This window comes from Pipistrellus hanaki (genome assembly GCF_964339955.1).
Source record: "Pipistrellus hanaki genome assembly, chromosome: 9".
Classification (NCBI taxonomy): Eukaryota; Metazoa; Chordata; class Mammalia; order Chiroptera; family Vespertilionidae; genus Pipistrellus; species Pipistrellus hanaki.
The window spans coordinates 74,422,019-74,445,024 of record NC_140511.1 but is presented as its reverse complement, the minus strand read 5'-3'; the positions used below and the strand labels follow the sequence as shown (position 1 = coordinate 74,445,024).

The following is a 23,006-nucleotide window of genomic DNA, read 5'->3' as shown; positions in this document are numbered from 1 at the left end:
AATTCCCCATTGGAATCTAGCCCACAGCCCTGGGGTGTGAACTCCTGATTGGCAGTTCACCATTCGGTGGGTGTAAGTTAACTCAAACGTACATGCATGGCATCAGCACTGTCTGCCAGGAAGCGAGGAAGTAAGTTAACCCAAATATACATGTATGGCATTGCACTGTCTGTCAGGAAGCGAGGAGGAAGCGTTTGAAAGGAAGTTGCAGTCATGACCACAATCTGCCTGCAGGTCATGCCCCAGGCAGTCTGTAAGTACAAAGAGTCCCTCTCCTGTGGAGTCAGCTGTGCCCCCGAGGGCCAATCCAGGCCTGGCGTTCACAGTGGGTGACTTCGGTCTCTGGTCCTGTTGGATGTGGCTTTGCTTCTAAAGGTCTTTGTGGCCTGTGACAGCCTGGTTCGAGGTAAAGCGAGATGGTTGATTTCGCTCGCCTGGCTGGTGATTTCCCCTCTGCGGGTTCCGCTGAGCTCTGTGATTCACACTTCTCCAAACAGCAGAAAGAAGTTGCTCCGAGGACAGTGACGTGGGACTTGCCTCTGCTGAAGCGGGAGGCAAATTATTTCCTAGTCACACCTACAGTCTTGGTGTGATTAGGAAAGCTAACAATCTAATAGCATTTTCTGTGTTGAAAGGGACCCCAGTGAGACGTGCTTCTCTCCCTTCTGAGTGTGTTTGGCCACTCTATTCGCCCGAAAAGTCTGAGCGAAGCAAGCGGGGATTGATTTCTGCAGATCCCTCATTTGCAGGGGCTGTAGAGCCCCTTCTAGCATTACCCTTGGAGAAATCTTGCAAAGAAGGATTTGCTAATAAATTGGAATGGAGTGAAGTTATTAGATATCTGAAAGCTCATCCACCTTCTCACTGGTTGTACTGACACTCTCCCCACCTCTCCCATGAGGGACAGGAATAACGTGCCCACATTTCCCAAGTAAAATTCACTCTACGTATCTGACACCATCCTTCCACACAGAGAGACCTTCCTTTTGGGATCTGATTATTTTAAAAGATGGGCCACATTCATGAATATGGAGATTTAGAGGTCTAGAATTTAAAGATTTTTCTCTATCGGTATATTTTGTTGCTACTTCATAACTAATTTTGCTACTGTTACGAATCCTAATGTAAATACCTGTGTTTTCCGATGGTCTTAGGCGACCCTGCTAGTGGTTCTCAACCTGTGGGTCATGATGGTCTTAGGTGACCCAATGGTCTTAAGCGACCCCTGTGAAAGGGGTCTTGAACCATGGATTGAGAACCGCTGCTATAGAGCCTAAGACCATCAGAAAACACAGATATTTACATTATGATTCATTAACAGTAGCAAAATCACAGTTATGAAGTAGCAACGAAAATAATTTTATGGTTGTGGGTCACCACAACATGAGGAACTGTATTAAAGGGTCATGGCATTAGGAAGGTTGAGAACCACTGTTTTAGATGGTCACAAACTTACTCATAGGGACTCATTTTGAAGATAGAGGTAAACACGGAGACAAAGGGTGAGAGCAGTGGGTCCCCACTGAGCATTTTTAAAGTATACTCATTGTCTATCTTGCTTTGTGAATTGTCCAGAGTTTTTTAAACCCATTGTTATTGGGTTGTAGTGATATCTATTTCTAATGGTTATATATAGCATATATACCAAGGGGTATAAAAATATGCAGAGTTTAAAGACCACTAATATAAAGAACCCATGACCAAAAGGATGAGAACTTTGTTCTTAGCTTACTGGTGGAGCTTTTTATGTGTCATCTTTTACTGTACTCATTTCCTTTCATTCTATCAGAATTGACTGTGCCTGTACTTTCTGTACATATTTCACCAATCATGTGTATCCCTAGACAGTACGTCATTTGGTTTTGCCTGCTTTTGAATTTTATATTCTGTGATTTGTTTTGGGTGAGTTTTTGTTTTGTTTTGTTTTTGCTCAATGTCAGACTTTTGTATTCAGCCAAATTGATACAAATAGCCAGAGTTCATTCATATTGCTCTATAACATTTCATTATGTGACTATCCTATACTAGAATAGTAGAATATCCATTCTACTATTAGTAAATTTTGACTTTTTAGTTTTTTTGCTCTTAACAGTGCTGTTGTAAACATTTTTGTAATATCTTTCAATATCCTATAAAACTCATAATCGGTACATTGGAAAGACACTATACTGTACCATAATGTCTGTTAGTTGTTCATTATAATAGTGAAAATTTGATAGCAACCGAAGTGTTCAAAAATGAAGGTTAGTTACGTGTATGAGGCACGCATACAGTAGGACATTATGTCAGTATTAAAATGTATGTTTTACGTATTTGTAATGATTTCCATTTGTTAATCACAGTGCTGGAAAATGAGTAACAATTTAATTGTTTAGCAAGAAAGGATTTGCTAAATAAATTTATGAGGTCTGAGTTAGAATGTAGGAATTGACATTTATGCTTTTGTTATATTTAAGGTCATTTAAAGAGACAAGTAAAAACAGCAATATGTTATACTATAGAGAGAGTGCTATAAATAATTTTGTAAAATAATAAATAAAAGATTTGTGTGGGAGAAAACAAAGAATAGAAGCAAATACTCCAAAATGAAAATAGTCATTAGCTTGTGATGGAGGGAGTATAGGTTGTTTTAATTTTGTTTTATTTCTGGATTCTTTTCTGTGTTTTCAGATTTTCTATAGTGAATATGCGTAACTTGTACAGTGGGGAAAAAAGCAACAAAGGTTATTTTAGAAAAAGAACTTTGAGTCTCCAGCTACTATTTTTATCATCAATCTTTTGAATTGCAGGCATAGAAGTTCATTCCCCACCCCTCTCTGGCAATTGCAGGAATTTATGTTTTTGTCTTTGTTTTCTGGTTGTTTTTCCCCCCAACTCTTATTTATTTATTTTTTTTAAGAAAAACGATTTTAACTCTAATAATGCAGTCCACATTAATATTTCAAGAAAAACAATTTTAAGTATAATAGTATTACATGCCATAAAAATCAATATTTCAAGAAAGAAGGATTTTAAGTATAATAATATTACCAAAGCTGTGCTAACGTAGTGTAATTTTGCAGGAATTAGAAATTAGAAATCTTGCTTGAGAGATAACCTGACATGCCCTGAATTAACGTGCAGGCCTATTTTCAAATGAGGCCAGTGCTCTCTGGAGCCTGGGAGACATCTCCATTTCAGCGTTTGCTTCTGCAGCCTCAAACTGTGCTGCCCAGATGTTCATATTTCCTGCTCCTCGCCTCCCCTGCCAGCTACAGCGGGGCTTCTTGTGGGTTTGGTGACAGGGAGGCACGTTAAGGTTGGTGTCTCAAATGCACACGGGGGGTCCACTCGGCCTCGAAAGGCTTCAGCAGTCAGGAGAGAACCTGCTGATCACCCGAGGGATTGTAGTGTCTGTGCAGGATGCCCTATAAACATGGCCTCTTTTTCCCCGAAAGATGGTGAAGATGCAGCGGGTGCCGGGACCCAAGGACCCCGCGGAGCTGACTTACTACACCCTGTACAACGGGAAGCCTTTGCTGGGGACCGCGGCTGCCAAGATCCTGAGCACCATTGACTCCCAAAGGATGGCCTTGACCTTGCATCACGTTGTCCTCCTGCAAGCTGACCGTAAGGGGATAGTCTTTCCTTCCGTTCGTTATTTTTAGCGCCGTTAAATGTTTCCTGCGAATGAGAGGGATTCCCTAAGCTCCTGCCGAACGGGCCCAGAGAGAAATATTTCTGTATAGAAAGTGTTTAAATCAGTCAGCTGTGGTTGAAGCAGTAGGTTCTGGGTAAGGGGCATGTTTTCCATATTGGAAAGATAGTAATGATATCGCTACATCCAAATGCTACCCACTCTTCCTCCTCGGGGAATAGCCGGGGAAATCACCGGAGCTGGGATCGGAGTCGTCTGCTGGGGAATTGAAGATAATCTGATTCACTAAGCATCATTAGAGTCCTACAGGAGCTGCCTTGGTTCTGGAAGACACACAAAAATGGGCTCTGCCTTCAAGGAGCAGGGAGGGAGCTGATGCAGGATATGAAGGCGAGGACTGCAGGAAGGTGCTACAAGGGGGCAGTGTGATGCTGTCAACCCCGGGAGGTTTGCTCTGAAGGGGCTTCTGAAAAGAGTGAACAGAGAAGGGAAGTTAAAAATAATAGCTGCCTCTTTGAATACCTTCCCCTGAGGCAGCTGCTATTTTCTTTTAAAATATATTTTTATTGATTTCAGAGAGGAAAGGAGAGGGAGAGAGAGATAGAAACATCAACGATGAGAGAAAATCATTAATCAGCTGCTCCCTGCAGGCCCCCTACTAGCGATTGAGCCCACAACCCAGGCATGTCCCCTTGACCGGAATAGAACCCCGGGGCCCTTTGGTCTGCAGGCCTACGCTCTATCCACTGAGCCAAACCGTCTGAGGTGCAGCTGCTGTTTTCATTGCTTTATATAGACGTTCCCACTTTTCCCTCTCATTGGGACAACTTTGTTCAGCTGCAAGTGACCGATGAGGAAACCGAGGCCCAGAAAAGTTAACTAACTTGGTCAGTGCTGCAGCACTAGTACCGAGGTCGCCAAGATCTGAATCTGTCTGACTGCAAACGCGTGTTCTTAAGGATCCTTCGCTGAGGTTTCAGCAGAGAGAGAGGAAGGGTGTATTTTCCAGAAAGAGGGAGCAGCAGGAGAGAAAGAATGGAAGTGAAAAGCACCAGGTGTGCTTGCAAAGCAAGGCGTTCAAACAGCCTGGAGTGCAGACACGTGGGGAGGGGTTGATGGCCTTGGAGACACATACTGCTTCAGAGGATCCGGCCTTGGTGGGCCGGGGAAGGAGACTATACATAATGTGATTCATTTACTGGAGATTTTTTTTAAATTTTTATTTAATTGTTTAAAGCACATGTGTCAAACACAAGGCCCGCGGGCCAAATCCAGCCCGCCAGGCCTTGCAATGTGGCCCGTACCGCGCTGTCATCACTGCACTCCGCTGTCAGTTTATGACATTGTCAGTTTATGACTGTCCAGTAAACCATTCGGCCCGCGATTTAGGCTGGATTTTAGATTTTGGCCCCTTCTCTAATTGAGTTCGACACCCCTAGTTTAAAGTATTACACATAGTAGTACACATATCCTTTTTTCTCCCCCCATTGATCTTCCCCCAGCCTCCCCTATCCCCTGTTGCATGCATGCATCTAAGCATAACTAATGGACACAAGACACTGGGGGGAGGGGTGGGGGGGAGAGGATGAGGGTATTGACAAATTTTTATCTGACTTGTTGTCTCTTCTGCATCGCTTCTTTTGTCCTCGTCCATCCTCTACTTTGACCTCTCAGTGCTGTGGCCTCCTCACTGCTGATGAAGGCCTTGGGAAGGGGCAGAAAAGCGAGAGCTGGCTTTATGGAGAGCAGGAGAGGAGGGGAGTGTCAGGGGGAGGGTGGAGGCGAAGGGGACTTGGCTGACGCGGTTGAAGAGGAGCCGTGGGAGGTGTGAAAGCACAGGTGGGAGAGAGATAGTATCCGAGTAGAAGATGCGTGAAACCTTTTGGAAGTGAGAGTCCAGGAGCCATCTAGGGGGGTGCCCAGAGGTGTGGCTACAACTCCGAGAGCCAGGCTCCCGACCCTGCTAACCTGTGGCTCCCATGCTGCTGTCCCTCAGTCTTGCTTTTTTGTCTCCCACGAGTCCATGTGGTCCTCTCAGTTCCCTTCTGCAGTAACTCACACTTCTCTCTCCTTTTCTCCTTTCATAGCTATGCCCTCTCGGTCTTGGCAGGTGCTTCCCACAAACTCAGCCTCAGTCGCTTTGTCGTGAATGCACCGTCCACACTGCAATTAGAGTCACTATCTATACTTGGGAAAACACAGGCTGTGATCTTACACCTACTCCATTAAAAATCCAGACTCTGAAACAGCAGTCTCCCAAGCCCTTCACAGCAGGCACTGCACCAGTGTCCAGCTCCCTTCCCAACCTGGGTTCCGCCTACTTTTCTCTCCTTCCTTCCTAATGCTTCAGCCACACAGGAGCATCCATCCCTCACTCTCCTGATTCCTCTGAAGCTTTGCTTGGCCCATGAAGCGGAGCCCCCTCCCTCCAATCTTTCCTAGTTCTAGGGGCTTCCATTGCTCTCATCCCATTGAGCAAACAAGTTGTTGCTCTCTCTCTCTTGAGCTCTTTAAAAGCAGCTGCCACATCTCCTTTATCTTTGGAGATTCAGCCCCCACTGCTGTCTGGCACTCTTTTTGTAATGGCAAAAAATATATATAAAAAAAACCAGCCTTTGCTAAATGCTGTGCCAGGCCCTGAGGGAGGCACACAGTTGGAAGACACCAACGCAGAGCAGTTGCGAGCAGAGCCTTTTTAGGAAGACAGACCTGGATTCACCCCACCCGCTGCTCTTCCACTTTGTCGCCATGGAGCCAGAGACCAATGAATGATCCTTCCTGACCTCCATTTTCCTTCTCTGTAAAGGGGTAACATAGAAAACAGACCTATTAGAGATACTCAGAGGACTAAATGAGAGAATTATTACATGGAAAGGGCTTAGTACAATCCTACTAAGCACTTACTCAGTGGTAGCTGAATGTCTCATTTATCCATAAGAGAGAAGGACTAATGGAGAGAGGGAATGAAGATGGAAAGGAGATTTGAAGGTTAAGAACCATACACTTCATGGAACAGGGTGCTATTAATGAAAGTAGAAAGGGGATTGGAGGAGGAATGCATTTTTAGAAGGGAGAGGTAATTTATTCTGTCCGGGCCACATTGAGTTTAAAGTAATGAGATGTTAAGGGGTGCTTCGGGGGTATCGAGGAGGTGCTGATAAAATAGTGAGAGGGTATTGATGGGATATTGACGGCTGAAGTTAAGAAAGTTGGAATTCAAGCCTGGATCACAGGAGAGAGGTTAAAGGTAACACTAGATTTGAGAATGTCACAGATAGAGGAGAGAGTTAGAATCCCAGAGACAAGCCGAGTGCACGGGGAGAGAACACCTAGAGGACAGACCGTGGGGAATGCCTCCATGCCCGGATTGGATGAGGAAGAAGCTGAGGCCAGTGAGAAGAGAGGAACAGAGATGTTCTAAGTCCAGTTTTCTCCTCATGTTTTTTTTTAAAATATATTTTATTGATTTTTCACAGAGAGGAAGGGAGAGAGATAGAGAGCTAGAAACGTCGATGAGAGAGAAACATCGACCAGCTGCCTCTTGCACACCCCCTATTGGGGATGTGCCCGCAACCAACGTACATCCCCTTGACCGGAATCGAACCTGGGACCTTTCAGTCCACAGACCAATGCTCTACCGCTGAGCCAAACGGTTTCAGCTCTCCTCATGGTTTTGAAATCAGCCCGGAATGTGAACAAGAGCCTTGTGGGCCACACCCCGAGCGGAATGACGGCCGTGGGGTGGTTTGGGCAGGAGAGCAACATGGACAGAGCACTCACTGCTGGTGGGCCCTGAGCTAGGCCCTCCTCACACCAGCATGAGCTTTCACAGCCACAAAAAATGAGCAGGAGACATTTTTGGGTAGATTTCTTCTACTTTCAACACTTGTTCCATGTAAAAATAATTTATTTTTAGTTTAGATTATGTGGACCCTTGGATTTCATTCTTTCTGACAAATAAATGTGTGTGTGTGTGTGTGTGTGTGTGTGAACTCAGAAGTGACTTCACCTGTGTATCTCAGGGAAATGATTTTTCTTTTTTTTTCCTTTTTTTAAACAACACCCATTTATTGATAATTTCATATATATTATTGATTTTACGTAGAGAGGAATTGAGAGGGATAGAGAGTTAGAAACGTCGATGAGAGAGAAACATCGACCAGCTGCCTCTTGCACACCCCCTACTGGGGATGTGCCCGCAACCGAGGTACCTGCCCTTGACCGGAATTGAACCCAGGACCCTTCAGTCCGCAGGCCGACGCTCTATCCACGAGCCAAACCGGTTTCGGCAGGGAAATGATTTTTCATAAAAGCACCTAACCCCTTAGGACTCAGTTTGCTCACCTGCAAGTTGGGGGTAAGAACAGCCCCAGGTCAAGGTCCGAGCACAGTGCCTAACGCACAGCAGAGGCTCAGCATGTTGTCTCCTTTTCCTGTCCTTCTCTACTGCAGTTCTTGCAAGTTAAACAACCATTTGTTTCTTTTCACCTCTGTGCATGACTTTGTAGTCCTAGATCATTATGCCAATGAATATATTGTATTTGGGTGACTTCAGTTGACCTCACTTTACCGTCTCTCTGACTGTTAAATCAATTTATTAATATACATAAGATAAATCAATTCTCTCCTCATTTAAATAGAGGTGAGAGGATTTTACAGACTGCTTTGGGAAGGAACATATCCACCAAAACCATAAAGCTGAGTAAAAGCTGAACACATGTCAATATTTCATTCCTGCTAATGAAAAAAATTAGATGTATATTTGGCGCATCGTGTTCTAATGCACTTTTCTTTATCGGGATAGAATAGCACAGCCCAAAAAGAGGCCTGTTGGTGTTTTTAACAGTGGGTCTAAGCTTTAACAAATGTTCAAGGCATAAAACTATAAATGTCAAATTACTAAAAGCAGCAGCAATGAAATGTTTAATGTCAACAGAAGCACATTATCTAATGAGCTGTTTTCAGAAGTTAATAATGTGATTAATCACCGATTGACAGAAATCGGGGGAAAGTAGTTCTTTTGTGTTAACAGCACTCCAGAGCTGAGTGCTGGCTGGTGAGAGATCTTGGCCAACACGACACCAGTTGAAGTCAGGGGGTGGTTGCAGTCAGAGAGACAGGTGGGCTGGCTCCCCAGGCAGGCCCTCACCAGGGATACCTACCAGCGGGGTCTTTATATTCCAGAGTCTGGTCCTCAGCAGGATTAGGAGGGTCAACTAATGCCAACCAGACTTGCCAAGAAATTGTTATAAAAACCAGATTGCAGTATGTCTGTTTAAAATATAGATTAGAACTATTAAGAAGAGGGTATTTCTCCTTTTAACTGCCCCATTACTCTATCCTGTATGAAAATCTGCATGGGATGATGAGCCAAATTGCAACAGGGGTAAAGGTGATTCATTTAGATTGTCATTCAACTTTAAAATATCATATATATATATATATATATATATATTTCAGAGAGAGGAAGGGAGAAGGAGATAAAAACATCAATGATCAGAGAGAATCGTTGATCGACTGCCTCCTGCACGCCCCCTACTGGGATTGAGCCTGCAACCCAGATATGTGCCCTGACCAGGAATCGAACCCTGACCTCCTGGTTTATAGATTGATGCTCAACCACTGAGCCACACCAGCGGGCCAGCCAGATCCTTTTGACTAGACGGAAGCATTTCCAAGTTTCCCCAGCCAGCCATTTGGGAAGGTGGAAGGGAGGTTTCCACTGGTTACACTTTAATCATTGCTCACTCCGAGGGTGCGTTCACAACAATACTTAGAGTCATCGCTCTGTGGCCTTTGCCTCCTGATTCCAGCACTACTCTAATGCTCAGATGTATTCCTCTTCTTCTCTTTTGATTCATGGGCATCACCGGTGAGGAAAATGATATGTCTCCATCTTCCTCCTCTTCCTCCTCCTAGTCATAGTGAAGGCCGGCATTTTATTGAGCAGCTACCAAAGCACCACATGTGTCTCGTCTCCCGGACGCCTCTCAATGTGATAGCCCCATTTTACAGATGAGGAAACTGAGACTCAGAGACCTTGAGTCCCTTGCCCAAGGCAGGAGTCTTCCTGATCTTAAATCCTCGTAACCATCCCACGACTTGGGACTGGGGGTTAGGGGGAGACTTCTCTCCGGTGGCCTCTCCCTTCCCGGTGCTCCTTGTCACGTGCTTCCCGCTGGCTCTCCCCGCAGCTGTGGTGAAGAACCCGCCCAACAACCTGTGGATCATCGCCGCAGTGCTGGCGCCCATCGCCGTGGTCACGGTCATCATCATCATCATCACGGCCGTGCTCTGCCGGAAGAACAAGAACGACTTCAAGCCGGACGCCGTGATGAACCTGCCCCAGAGAGCAAAGGTGCGTGGTGCACGCGGGGCGGTGGTGGTGGTGGGGGGTGGCGGTGGTGGGGGGCGGCAGGAGCCCGGCCTGCAGGGCGGCTTCGCCTGTCTTTCCTCTCCTGGCCTTGGAGACATGGAAGTGCCTTCAGAAACATCCTAACCAGCCCGGCTTTTGAAGAAGACCCTTTATGCATTAATTCACGTGTTTTCATGTTTTAAAAATGTATGGGGAAACATGCATAACAAAATGTACCATCGTGGCCATTTTTAAGTGTCGTTACGTAGAGTTACTTCCTTGCACACCCTTTCATTTTATAATCAGGACACGATCGCTAATGCGTATCTCCTGCTCAGTCTTCGCCATCAGTGCTTTTACATAGAGCAGCTCAGTCCTGCAGCAACCCTGGCAGAAGGGCCCTTGTTTTGCAGAGGAGGAAGTGGGGGCACAGAAATCTAGGTAGACCTCGTCTCTGACACCCCTTTTTACAAAGATGGGACTCCTTCAAGATCGCACAGTTAGTAAGTAGCAGAACGGGTAGAATTAGGTCTCTTGGCTCATAACACACAGCTCTTTGGGGCACCTTAGACCCCCCCCAAAATGTTCCTTCATCCATTGGCCAGAGCGGCTTCTCCTCCGAGGCTGCCGTGATGGGCAAGCTGCAGAGCCTGGGCCAGTCCGCTATCAAACTCCAGTGGCTCCAGTGAAGCCTGGCTGGAGCCCCATCCGCTCTCCCAGCCTCCACAGGCCTGCCCTGGCACTCTGCTCACTGGAAGGGAAGCAGGTGGAGGATATTCCAAAGGCTAATTTTCCAGTCAGGTAGCTCCCTCCATGATAATTCTGTAAAGGAAACCTAATAGCCTTCAATCCCCAAAGTTTAAATAATGTCCTAAAACGTGTGGGACTCTTCTAGGTCTAGTACCTCGCTTGCTCATCATAGCAACCCTATGAGGTAGGTGGTAGTCAGGGAAGGTTTTATTTTATCGCTAAAGAGAGACTGTGGGGGCCCAGCCAGTGTGGCTCAGTGGTTCAGCATAGACCTATGAACCAGGAGGTCATGGTTCGATTCCCAGTCAGGGCATGTGCCCGGGTTTCAGGCTTGATCCTCAGGGTGGCAACTGATCAGTGATTCTCTCTCATCATTGATGTTCCTATTTCTCTCTCCCTCTCCCTTCCTCTCTGAAATAAATGTGTATATATACATATATATTTTTAAAATTTTTTTTAATTGATGGACTTGTCCAAAGTCACATAACTCTCAGCAGAGGGACGACTGAGGCCCATGTCTGAGTCTTTGGGCTCTTTTACTTTATACACTTCTCTGAACCCTGAGCTTTGACAGGTAGAATCCCCTTCTAGCTCTGAGCTCACAGGAATGAGGCGGTGGATGGAATTGCATATCCATTGGAATGCGTGTCCTGGAGCTCATTCTTGCTGGGAGTCACACATGCCTCATTCTTTGTGGGTGATCACCCCTCACGACAGCCAGAGAAATCAAATGAATTTGATTATTTATTAAACTAATTCCCTCATTGAGAAGCTGCAGCCCGAGTAGACTCCCTGATACCGAAGAGCCAAACCCCGAAGAATGCTGTTCTGATTCTGTTGACACAAAGCAAGCTGCTTCCCAGATGCATCACAATGTTGGTAATGATCCAAGCCGTGAAAGAGGAAACCATTCCAAGCAGGGGTACTTCATTTCCATCTGAGCTTACTGACAACCCGAGCCTCTCAGACACAGCAGTAATCACCAGAACGTAACTGCAGCCCAGCCCAGCCCGGAGACACAAAGCATGCCACACTGAGGTCGTAGATGCCGCCTTTGTGTTATAGGTGAAGCCAAAATGTTATTAATTTGCCAAGAGGAGTTGGCCGGCACATGACCTCAGCATACCTTTTGACTTGTAAGCCATCTGAAGTGGGAACAGATTGGGCCCCTTTTTATGCTCCTACCTGGTCACTGTGCTGATGTGGAAAGTCAAGCAACTCTCTGTTGCACGAGATGATTGAATTCACTTGTGTGTGGTGATGCTGGCCGTTTTCTCCCATAATGAGGCTGGACTAGGCCCTTGGATGGCTGAAGCCCTTTGGTCAAGGTCGATCCCACGGACCAGGGGTTGTGACTCTTTCTTACTGCATCCTTCTGCCCCGGCGACCCAGCAGCACTGCAGTGTGTGCAAGAGGAGAGCCACCTGCACTGCTTCCCATGACCTGTGTGTGAGCAGAGTGCATTGCATGACAAGGGAGGAGGTGGAGTGAGAAAGTTAGCCTTTGCCTCCAATCCACAGACCGGGAGGGTGGGCTCCCGGTCTCCTGGACATCACTGCGTCTTTAGGATGCAGGCCACAGTGCCAGAGGGCGCGGGGGATCCTGGCGGAGACTCCGTGCTAAGAGGAGGTGACGTGGCTGTCCTGGGAGTGGAGGCCAGCGTGGGAGGCCCGTGCCCTTCTTCAGAGACAGACCCGTTTCCATTGTTGTCAACTGGGCTTTTGCATGTAGAATGCTGAGAGGATGATCAACGCAGGAGGGCCAGACAGTCACCTCTTTTCTTCCTCGCTCGCTTCTCTTTTCTCTTTGTCATCGAGTCCACAGCCTTTTCCCATTGTTCTCTTCATATACTTGACGAGAACATGGCGCCGAGGGACAGGCAACCTTAGGAGGCACTAGGCAGGGCTGTATCCAGGAGCTTGGAGGGCCTGCAGTAGTTGGCATGATCATCTGCTCAGGTCAGGTCAGTCACCCCCAAAGATGCCCAACTGTTTCCTCGCTCTCACATACTCTCTGTATGACCTGGACTTAACCTCTTTGTGCCTCAGTTTCCCCATCTGCGGAAGGAAGGTGGTAGGTTTTTGTGAGGATTGAGTTATGTAAATTACTTTGAGCTGCGCCTGGTATATAATAAATAGCATGTACCAGTTGGCTTCTATTATGACACTGTTTTCTACTTAAACTATCTGGGTAACGTGTCTACTTTTGGAATTGTTAGAGATCATTGGATGGGATAGTTTTATAAAATTCAGTGAAGAAACTATAAAGACTTCAAGATGATGTATTGAAGGGGTTGGGGACCACTAGTTGTATCTAATGGGCAATTCATCTCGGGCAGTTTCTCTGTTGGGGGTTGAAAGAACCACTCCCCTGTCAGTCAAAAGAGTAAGGGACTAGGAGTCGTTCACCGATTGGCTGTGTGATCTTGGGCAAGTCCCTGAACTTCTTTAAGCTTTTGTTTTCCTATGTGTAAAATGAAGACTGTGATGTTCGCCCTGCTTGCCTCATGGGATTCTGTGAGGACAGAGGGAGGTGCCAGCGTTTTGCAGGCTCTCAGTACTGAACATATGCAGGGGCTGTTATTAACCTAATAACTACGACCACCTCTTAAGCTTGTCATTCTTTAGTGTCTTTATTTCTGCTTACCTGTTACCAGCCCAGATCCAGCAGGGAACTTCACCCAACGTGAAGGGTGAGGAGCCAAATCCAGAGAGAGCTGGGGGTCGGGTTAGAGGGCCAGAGTCAGCTTGTCCTCCTCACTCGGTTCTTGAGAAGTCTTGGCTGCCATTGGAGGAGACTCCCAGCTACTCACTGACATGCCGGGAGTCTCAGCACAGGAGCAAGGCCAAGTACAGGAGGAGATGCCCCACAGAGATGGCAGGCTGTGGGAGGAAAGGAGAGGCCGTGGGGAGAGCCATCAGCGGTGGTTAGGTATTCGGCTCTGGCTCCACAGACCCGCTATGTGAGCCTGGATAACTGCTTAACCTCTCTGAACATCAGTTTCTTCATCTTTAAAACGGGGAGTCATAAGAATACCTGCCTCTTTGAGTATAGTGGGGATAAGTGGCTAGTGTATGTCATGTGTTTGGTCCTGTACCCGCAATAGCAAGTGAAGCTGCAGTTGTGAAGTTCTTGAGGGTAGGGGGACAGTTATTATTCACTTTTATATCTCCAGCAGCAAGCACGATCCCTGGCACAAGCCACTGCTAAATAACTATAGCTGGAACAAAATCAAATAAGATAATTGGGGGGGGGGGGCAGAAACTGGTTTGGCTCAGTGAATAGAGCGTCGGTCTGCGGACTGAAAGATCCCAGGTTCGATTCCTATCAAGGGCATGTACATGGGTTGCGGGCACATCCCCAGTAGCGGGTATGCAGGAGGCAGCTGGTTGATGTTTCTCTCTCATCTGACGTTTCTAGCTCTCTATCCCTCTCCCTTCCTCTCTGTGGAAAATCAATAATATATATATATATATATATATATATATATATATATATATATACAATATATATAAAATTAGGGGGGAGGGGAGGGCTGGGAGTATTGCAGAAAAGGGGCCAGCAGGAGGTGAGGTTGGGCAGGTGGGTTCAGCCAGAATGGGAAGGGCCTTGAATGCCTTGTCGTAGAGATTAGGTGCCACGAATCATTTTTAATGACCTGACGTGGTTTAAGGGAGATACCTTTGGTGGCTTGTTAAGGGCAGGCCTGCCAAGGAGCAGGATGGAAGCAATGAGACCAAAGCAGAAGCTAGTAATACAGCGGACTTGGAGAGCAGAGGTCAGCGTCTAGGAACATTTCAGTTGAATGCAATTGGTGACCAGTTGGTCATAAGAGCTTCTAAGAACACTATCAGTCTTCCAAAAGTTCCCTTCTGTTTCATGTAGGCCCACGGGCGTGGAGGGAAATGAATAGACAAACACTAGTTCAGGAACATTCTCAGATCCTGGCATAGCATGTCAGTGGCTTGTCAAGGGCGGGCTACAGGGGTCAGAGGGTGAGTGTCTCAGAGAAGAGGGAGGGGTGAGCACACTGGCCAGAGAGAGTTTCCCTGGGAATTGGGGGAGCTGACTGTGGCAAAACTGTTTTATAGACAACTTAAAATGAGGAAGCTTTGCTGGATCTAACAATAAAACTCCATTCTGTTCTGAGATTCAGTTGCAAGATTTGGCCAGTTGGGCCACAGTCCTAGAATGTTAAAATGTAGCTGGAGCCTTCCTGCTTTATTTCTCAGCTAAATTAGATGCTGAAGGAAGAGCTTCTGATCAAATCAGGTTCCGTGAGAACTCAAATGGTGGGAATTGAGTTTTATCCCCACATTTTCGTGAAGAGAATCACGGATGTCCATTCCATCTGGGCTAAGGTTTAGTAGCAAGGCAACCAATATTGGCTAATATTGATTGCGCACTTACTATGTGCCAGGCACTTCGCTAAATGCTGGACTTAAATGTACTTATTTAATCCACCCATCATCCCTTCGAGGATGGTTAAATGTCACTCTCACACCCATACACATTTTATCCTGCTTACACTGTTACTCTCTCCATTTTGCCAATGAGGAAATTGATCTGCGGGGAATCTCAGTAACTTACCCAAGGTCTCCCAGCTAATAGGTGGCAGAGTCGGGAATTAAACCCAGACAGTCTGATTTCGGAGCTATCGCTACTAACCACCCCATTGTCCTGCTTCAAATGTGTATTGTGCTCCTTTGGAGTGTAGAACAGGGTGGCGACACTCCCAGGAATTGTTAAAAGAGGCCTCTTGGTTTTTTATTACCACACTAATAGATGTCTGCTGGGTTTTGCTCACAGCGGCCCTAGTCACTTGGGCTTTCAGACACGATGCAGTAAAAGCCTTGCTAATGTCCCTGAAGCAAATGATGGAACAGCCAACTTGCATAAGGGAGTGCTCTGGATTCAATAGTGGTTCCGTGAATGCCACAGGGTGGCATGTTTTTCTCCCTCTGTTTTCAAATCTGTGATTCCCCGTTAATACTGAAGCGTGGTGGAGGTGAAGCAAATAGGATGGTCTTCATTTCTCAGATGAGAAAATTGATGCTCAGAGTTCTAGTTGCTTGGCCAGTCAAGTGACTTCAAGTCACTCGCCTTTTATTGGACAGGAGTTAAGGGATGATGGAATATTCCTAGGTAGGAGATGACAGGACCTGTTAACATATCAATTAAGAGTTTCTAATTAGTCATTTCCAGAGACTTAAAATTAGTAGTCTAAAATGCTTAAATGAAGTTTGTTCTCATGCACATTATTTGCATCTTGTTTTCACTATTCGTTTTTCTGAGGAAGTCTTCTATAGAGATTCCGAAGCTTGGTGGAGTCCAGCCAGGATCTGATTTTTGCAAAGACAGATTATGATGGCGATGAGTGAGCTCCAGTTGGTTGGAAAGCCAAGTAGGATCCTGACACATGTGCTTTCCCGTCCGACTTCTCCTAAAGCCGCTGTTAGAGTCACACTTTATCAGAAACGTGACTGCAGACCTGTTTCCTCTTTGCAGCCTGTGCAAGGCTTTGACTATGCCAAACAGCACCTGGGCCAGCAAGGGGCGGACGAGGAGGTCATCCCCGTGACCCAGGAGACGGTGGTCCTCCCGCTTCCTGTCCGAGACACTCCCACCTCGCAGGAAAGGGACGTCGTCCAGGACGGAAGCACCATCAAGACGGCCAAGTCCACCGAAACCAGAAAGAGGTAGGCATGGGGCCAACTCTGGCCTCTCCGTGTCCACAAGAGGAATAATGGATGGTGAGAGGAACCAAAGCGCTCACATGCATCCCACTGTTCTCTTTAAACATTCCCCTTCACGCTCATGTTGAATATTTGAAAAGGAGACCGAAGGGATGAGGAGAATCATAATACCTGCTTCTCCCGAGCCAGCCTTTGTAAGGTTTTGTATTGCAGATCAACCACGACAGCAGAGCTCTAGCTCATACATTTGTTGTAATAAATTTGGCGCGGATGTCACCCTTACACATTATAACTTACGGTAAAAGCCATTCCTTGGATTCAGCATGCGTAGTTGTGGTTTATCTGGCAGTTTCTCCGTGGTTTATGATTTTAGTTCAAGGCCATTTATTGAGATTTCACTATGAAGAGAGGTCATTAACATGCATTGGGAGGACTACAAAGGTTTACGATTGATTCCTGACCCCACGAATCTTGTGATGGAGAGACAAAGAGATAGATAGCGTGAATCCAAGCATGATGCACCGACGCCCACATTGGAGCTTGAACAAAGTGCTGTGGAAAAGAGAGGAGGAGGAGCTTAGTTCTGATGAGGGAGGGCAGCGTGGAGGAGGTTCTGTTTCAGCTGGGCCTTGCAGGGTGTGTGGAGTGTCAAAGGTGGAAAGAGATGAAGGCATCCAGTCTAAAAGGGCCGGGAGGGATAAGGAACAGCCACATTCACTTAATGGTGAGTTTCCTTGAGTTTAGAGTTCTGAGGGCCAGGATGTAGTGAAGATGAAAGTAGAAGACAGGTTAAAATTGTAGATGGTTTTCATTTGCAGGCTCAGGAATTTGACCTTTGTGCTCTAGCCAATGGGAAGCCATGGGAAGTTCTTCAGGCCGACAGTAATGCCCAGCCTGAAAGATGACTCGGGTGGTAATGTGGAAGATAGATGGGAGCGTTAGGCTTGAGGCCAGGAGACTCACTATAAAGACTTCGCAATTGCCTTGTAAAGAGGTAATGAACCCTAAGGCTGGCTTAACAAACTCCATTGCCAACCCCCTTCTCCCTTGCCTGGAGACCACAATGGTTGGAAAAGCAACATCCTGCCTGCCTCCTTTCATCTTTCCTTCCCTTCACCTCACAGATATTTATTGATTGTTCGCTATTCAGCAGGCATTGGGGATAATGCAGTGAACAAGGCAAATTTCCCGCTCTCGTGGGATTTACAATCTAGTGAAGAGATAGACAATAAGCAGACAGAGAACGAGATATATAGTAGGTCTAGTGGTGGTGAATGTGGAGAAGAAAACCGAAGCATGGAAAGGACATAGAGAGATGGAGAGGGGGCTGTGACGCTATTTTAGCAGGAAGTCAGAGACGGCGTCTCTGATGGAGTGACATTTGAGAAAGACCTGATGGAAAGGATGTGTGAGCCTCAAGGCTATCTAGAGGAAGAACGTTCTAAGCCAGTGGTCGGCAAACTCATTAGTCAACAGAACCAAACATCAACAGTACAGCGATTGAAATTTCTTTTGAGATCCAAAATTTTTAAACTTAAACTTCTTCAAAATAGACTCACCCAGGCTGAGGTATTTTGTGGAAGAGCCACACTCAAGGGGCCAAAGAGCCACATGCGGCTCACGAGCCGCAGTTTGCCGACCACGGTTCTAAGCAGATGGAACAGTATATGCAAATCCCAGAGGCAGGAATTTCTTGATTTGCTTAAAGGAGAGCAAGAAGGTCAAAGAGGCTGATGTGAACCATGGAGGAAGTGGTAGTGGGTGAGTCAGAGTTTAAGAAGTTGTGATGGTAAAAGAGACCTATAGCTAGATAAACTAGGAAGTGCTGAATTAGAAAAATGCTATGAGTCTCTTTATGACAGGGCGGATCTGAGCCTTTGACGTGCTCGTGTGCATTAGGAATAGAATAAACATTTCCCAAACTTAGACTCGTCTGTGGAACTTGGACAAGAACATCCCGCTTGTACTATGTATTCTACTCTTGGCAGACTCGGCCTTGGCCCATGGCTGTGAGTGGCCACTTCCAGTGTTCATGAATTTTGGGGTGCCGAAGTACGTGGAACTGAGAATGCCAAGTTCCCACAGGACGAGGAGAGAGGAAGGAGGAGGAGAAAGAGGAGCATCCACTAGCAAGTGCCGCATTTTGTCCCAGTCAGTTTCCATGGAAGGGGTTGGTGCCATTAGGTTCTGAGTCTGGACAATTGACAACAGATGAACAAAGGGTTGGGTGAGGCCTCTGGATACCTGCCCCTGGTGGTCTCCCGCAGAGGGAAGGCCTTCATGCTCCGCCCACCCACAGGCTGGCATGATCGAAGGCTGCAGGGAGCGTGAACTCACTCAGCATGAACTCAGCAGGGGCCCTCCAGAGCCCATTTTCCCACTGGGCCCAGAAGGCCAGAGTCTAGCCCCGGGGGGGAAGGTGAGAGGCCCTGTGGCTCCCCTTGTCTAAACGCAGGAGATACTGTAAAGAGAAGGTGCTGCCCTAGCTGGTTTGGCTCAGTGGATAGAGCGTCGGCCTACAGACTGAAGGGTCCTAGGTTGATTCCCATCAAGGGCACATGCCCAGGTTGCGGGCTCGATCCCCAGAGTGGGACGTGCAAGAGGTAGCCGATCATTGATTCTCTCCCATTGTTGATGAGTCTCTCTCTCTCTCTCTCTCTCTCTCTCTCTCTCTCTCTCTCTCTCTCTCTCTCCCTTTCTCTCTAAAACCAATAAAAATAAAAATAAATTTTAAAAAATAAATAAGTTAAAAAGAGAAGGTGCTCCAGCATGTGGGGAAAGCCACTACCTGCAGGGGGAGCTCTGGCTTCCAGGGCTGATCGGCCACCTCCCTCTATACCTGCCCTCTGTACCCTGTATACCTGGCACAATGCCCAACACAGTTGGCGCTCATAGTGTATTTCCTGAATGAATGAAAATAGCTCAAATTGGTAGTTTCAGATGAAAGTAGCTAGCAGTTAGCACAGTTAAGAATGTGTGTGTGTGTTTGTGTGTGTGAATGAGAGAGAGAGAGAGAGAGAGAGAGAGAGAGAGAGAGAGAGAGAGAGAGAGAGAGAGAGAGAGAAGAATTTAATGATGGAGTGACTTCGTTTTTAGTGGCTAAGGTATAAGGTATATTCTCTATAGAGAATAGCCAAAGAGAACTGTGAGCCCTGAAGATGCCACGTGAATCAAACACTCGGCAACATCTCCGAAGTGCTGTGTTTTAATAAGAGAACATGCTTCAAACCATTTCCACAGTCACCGGGGGTTAATGAAAAAGAGATGGGAACCGAGGGCGGCGCTCACTGAACTTCTCTGCTGAGCTCAGCACCGGCCAGCGCCCTTCAGGACAGCCAGCTACGTGACCCCTGCTGCAGGAGGGGTGTTTTTTAAAAAATATTCCGCATCGTTTCTTTTCTTGTAGATAAAACCAGAAAGAAAGGCTACAGACATAAACTGTGCAAATAAAATAACCTTGAGAGGAGGCTGTGCTCGTCGAAACTTACCATCTCCTTGTTGCTATGGTTACCTCCAGCAGGTCACCCAGTGAGAACGGCTCTGTCATCAGCAACGAATCAGGGAAGCCCAGCTCAGGGAGGCGCTCGCCCCAGAATGTAACCGCACAGCAGAAAGCGACAAAGGAGGAGGCACGGAAGAGAAATGGTGAGGAGCCTTCCCTGCCAAGTACCACCCTCGAGCCTGTCCCACACACGGATACACACATGCGTGCACACAGGCCTGCGCACACTCACACACCCCAGCGTGCCACTCTCATTTCTTCTTTCTGTTTTGTCCTACAAAGACCATGAGCCCGTTTCCTACCTACCTGTTAGTATTGCCTTACCCCCATCTCTGAATTATCCTGGCTCCTGTTCTTACAGAATTGTGCAGGGCTTTAAAGAAAAACAAAACTCCAATGCAGAATGAACGGATGCTTGCTTAGAGATTTTTCTGTTCTGGGGTGAATCGATGTTTCTAGCCCTAGGTCCTCTTGGGTGGCAGGTGTCTGAAATGCTGCTTGTCTTGGAGATTCTCCCCATTTTCTTTCCCTGGCTCCCCTGAATGTTCCAGGGGTTCCTGCTAGGCTGGTGAGTCCAGATGCTGCAAACCCACCTCTCCCAGGAGAAACAGCACAGAAATAAATATCACCATAGACATCAGCCTAGGCTCCTGCCTTATTTTCCAGGGAAGCTGAACTGTTGAGTTTCTCAAACAGTTAGCTTCTCCCTCCTTCTAAAGGTTCGGTATTGGCGTTTGTTGAGAAGGCCTCGGAGCCACCGGGCTGTGCTGTGGCACCATCTCTACATAGCTCACATCTATACATAGCCTCCCTGTCTTCCCAGTCCCACCTTTGTCCTGGTCCTCCTCCCGACTCGGTCCTTCCATGAGTGATGCCGGCTTCCTGGAGACCAGATTCAAGTGCCCCATGCCGCCCCCCGGACCCAGGAAGATTCCTTTTGGAGGTCCAAGGGGTGCAGGCAGAGCCCTACAGCAACGCCAGGGGGAAAGCCCAGCGACCTGGCAGGCTGCTTGGCTGGGCTTCCTTTTTAGAGGAACTGGATGAGGTGTGGCTCAGGGGCTCTCTCTGGAAGTGAGTACCAGAACATTCTTTTGCTTTCAAAGGTCGCTTACTTATTTCTTTGTTTCTGGCAAAAGGAAGAAGAGAGACTGAAAAGAAAGAATGCCACAATGGACCCCAGGCCCAGCTATCCTATATAACACTCGTTTGAAATGTCATGCTGATTTGATCCTTACATTTTTTTCCTTCTCCTGAACTCCCCTGTCCTGTAACGTGGAGACTGCTTCCCTCACCGGAACCAGGCTGTGACACGTGGGGTTTTCCGGGGACATCTGTCCTCTTGGGGGCAGAAATCCTGCCCATCAGCGCTTGGCCACGCCAGCTCACAGAGGGCCTGAGCCCTGACATGTGAAGGGGGACGTGAACTTAGCAACTTTCTTCTCTTCCTTCCCAGAGCGAGGAGCTAAGAGAGAAGGGGAGAGGGAGGGAGGCCACACAGAGACAAAGGGCAGCGAAGACACAGGGGAAAGTTGTTTTAACCGAGTCCAGAGACTGCCATCACCACCCAATCAAGGGACCCTCCCTGCTTCTCTACTCTCTTCCAACCCTCCCTCCCTGCCTTCCTTTATTTTTATTTTTAAAATATATTTTATTGATTTTGTACAGAGAGGAAGGGAGAGAGATAGAGAGTTAGAAACATCGATGAGAGAGAGTCATCGATCAGCTGCCTCTTGCACACCCCCTACTCGGGATGTGCCCGCAACCAAGGTACATGCCCTTGACCGGAATCGAACCTGGGACCCTTCAGTCCCCAAGCCGACGCTCTATCTATTGAGCCAAACCGGTTTCGGCAGAACCTGGGACCTTTCAGTCCACAGACTGACGCTCTACCACTGAGCCAAACCGGTTTCAGCCCTGCCTTCCTTTATATTCCTCCTGGAAATATATAAGGTCAAGTCCAAGTCCCTCCTCCCCCAGGCCCCCCATTACCCACTCTAGTCCTCAAATGACCTTGAATAACTTGGCGTGTCTTTCTCGGACCTTTTTACTATGCATGTGACAACACACCCGTGGCTTTGTTTTCTGTTGTGTAGCTTTGTTTTATTTTGTAAAATGGGATCAAGCACATTCTGTTCTGTGGCCTTTTTCTCGCATAAGAATGTGCAGCCTACAGACTCCTCTGTCAGTAAATACACACATACGAGATGATGCCTTTCTCCGTCCCCCGCATTTATTTCAGAGACAAGGAGGAGCAGGGCCGGTTTCAGACCCCACCGCTCCCCACGCCCCTGGGGAGACACGGACAGGCTCAAAATGTCTCCGCTGATCTATCCTTGTTCTGCCACCCGCTCTGCTCGCCTCCTTATTCTGTTTGGGTCACTGTGCTTATTTGCACATCAGGTTCAGAAATGACTACAGCACGGCACACAAGCAAAATGCAATTACTGACCTGGTGGAGGGGTTCTCGCAACAGCTTTATTTATTTATTAATTTATTTATTAATTAATTTATTTATTTTAAAATATATTTTATTGATTTTTTACAGAGAGGAAGAAGAGAGGGATAGAGCACTAGAAACATTGATGAGAGATAGACATCGACCAGCTGCCTCCTGCACACCCCACACTAGGGATGTGCCCGCAACTAATGTACATGCCCTTGACCAGAATCGAACCTGGGACCTTTCAGTCCGCAGACCGACGCTCTATCCACTGAGCCAAACCGGTTTCGGCAACAGCTTTATTTAAATGCCACCCTTCCTCCCAGGTCCCAGGGCTTCGCTGCGTTGTCTTTTTGCCTGAAGTCAACCCTGTGGATGTTCAGGGTTGGTCGCTGCTGTTTCACCTCTGGTTCCCACCCAGTGAGGTTTCCGTTCGAAATTTTCAAACAGAAGTAGTAGCACCAACTCATTTAATGTAAACAGATGCTGAAGCACATCAGAATTCTAGCGGGATCTTCAACGGAACCTACACTTGTCATTTTTTATCGAAGGGCTCCCTTGGATCATCATGCTAGGTTATAGTCTGCCCCTCCAAAAAATCAGTCGTGTGTTTTATTGGATTGGAA

At 47.0% G+C, this 23,006-nt stretch overlaps 1 protein-coding gene across 5 annotated transcripts in view; it reads left to right on the top strand.

Annotated features, from left to right (window-relative positions):
- Nucleotides 1–23,006, top strand: part of KIAA1549L (KIAA1549 like) — a 190,293-nt gene that overhangs the window by 127,729 nt on the left and 39,558 nt on the right. For 3 of the 5 annotated variants that reach the window (XM_084894513.1, XM_084894516.1, XM_084894515.1), the window contains 4 exons: nucleotides 3,438–3,609; nucleotides 9,832–9,995; nucleotides 16,251–16,441; nucleotides 19,956–20,083. In XM_084894513.1, coding sequence (XP_084750639.1) covers nucleotides 3,438–3,609; nucleotides 9,832–9,995; nucleotides 16,251–16,441; nucleotides 19,956–20,083 — 655 coding nt within the window. The remainder of the gene's footprint in view (nucleotides 1–3,437; nucleotides 3,610–9,831; nucleotides 9,996–16,250; nucleotides 16,442–19,955; nucleotides 20,084–23,006) is intronic. The other 2 variants (XM_084894514.1, XM_084894517.1) reach the window with 1 other exon arrangement.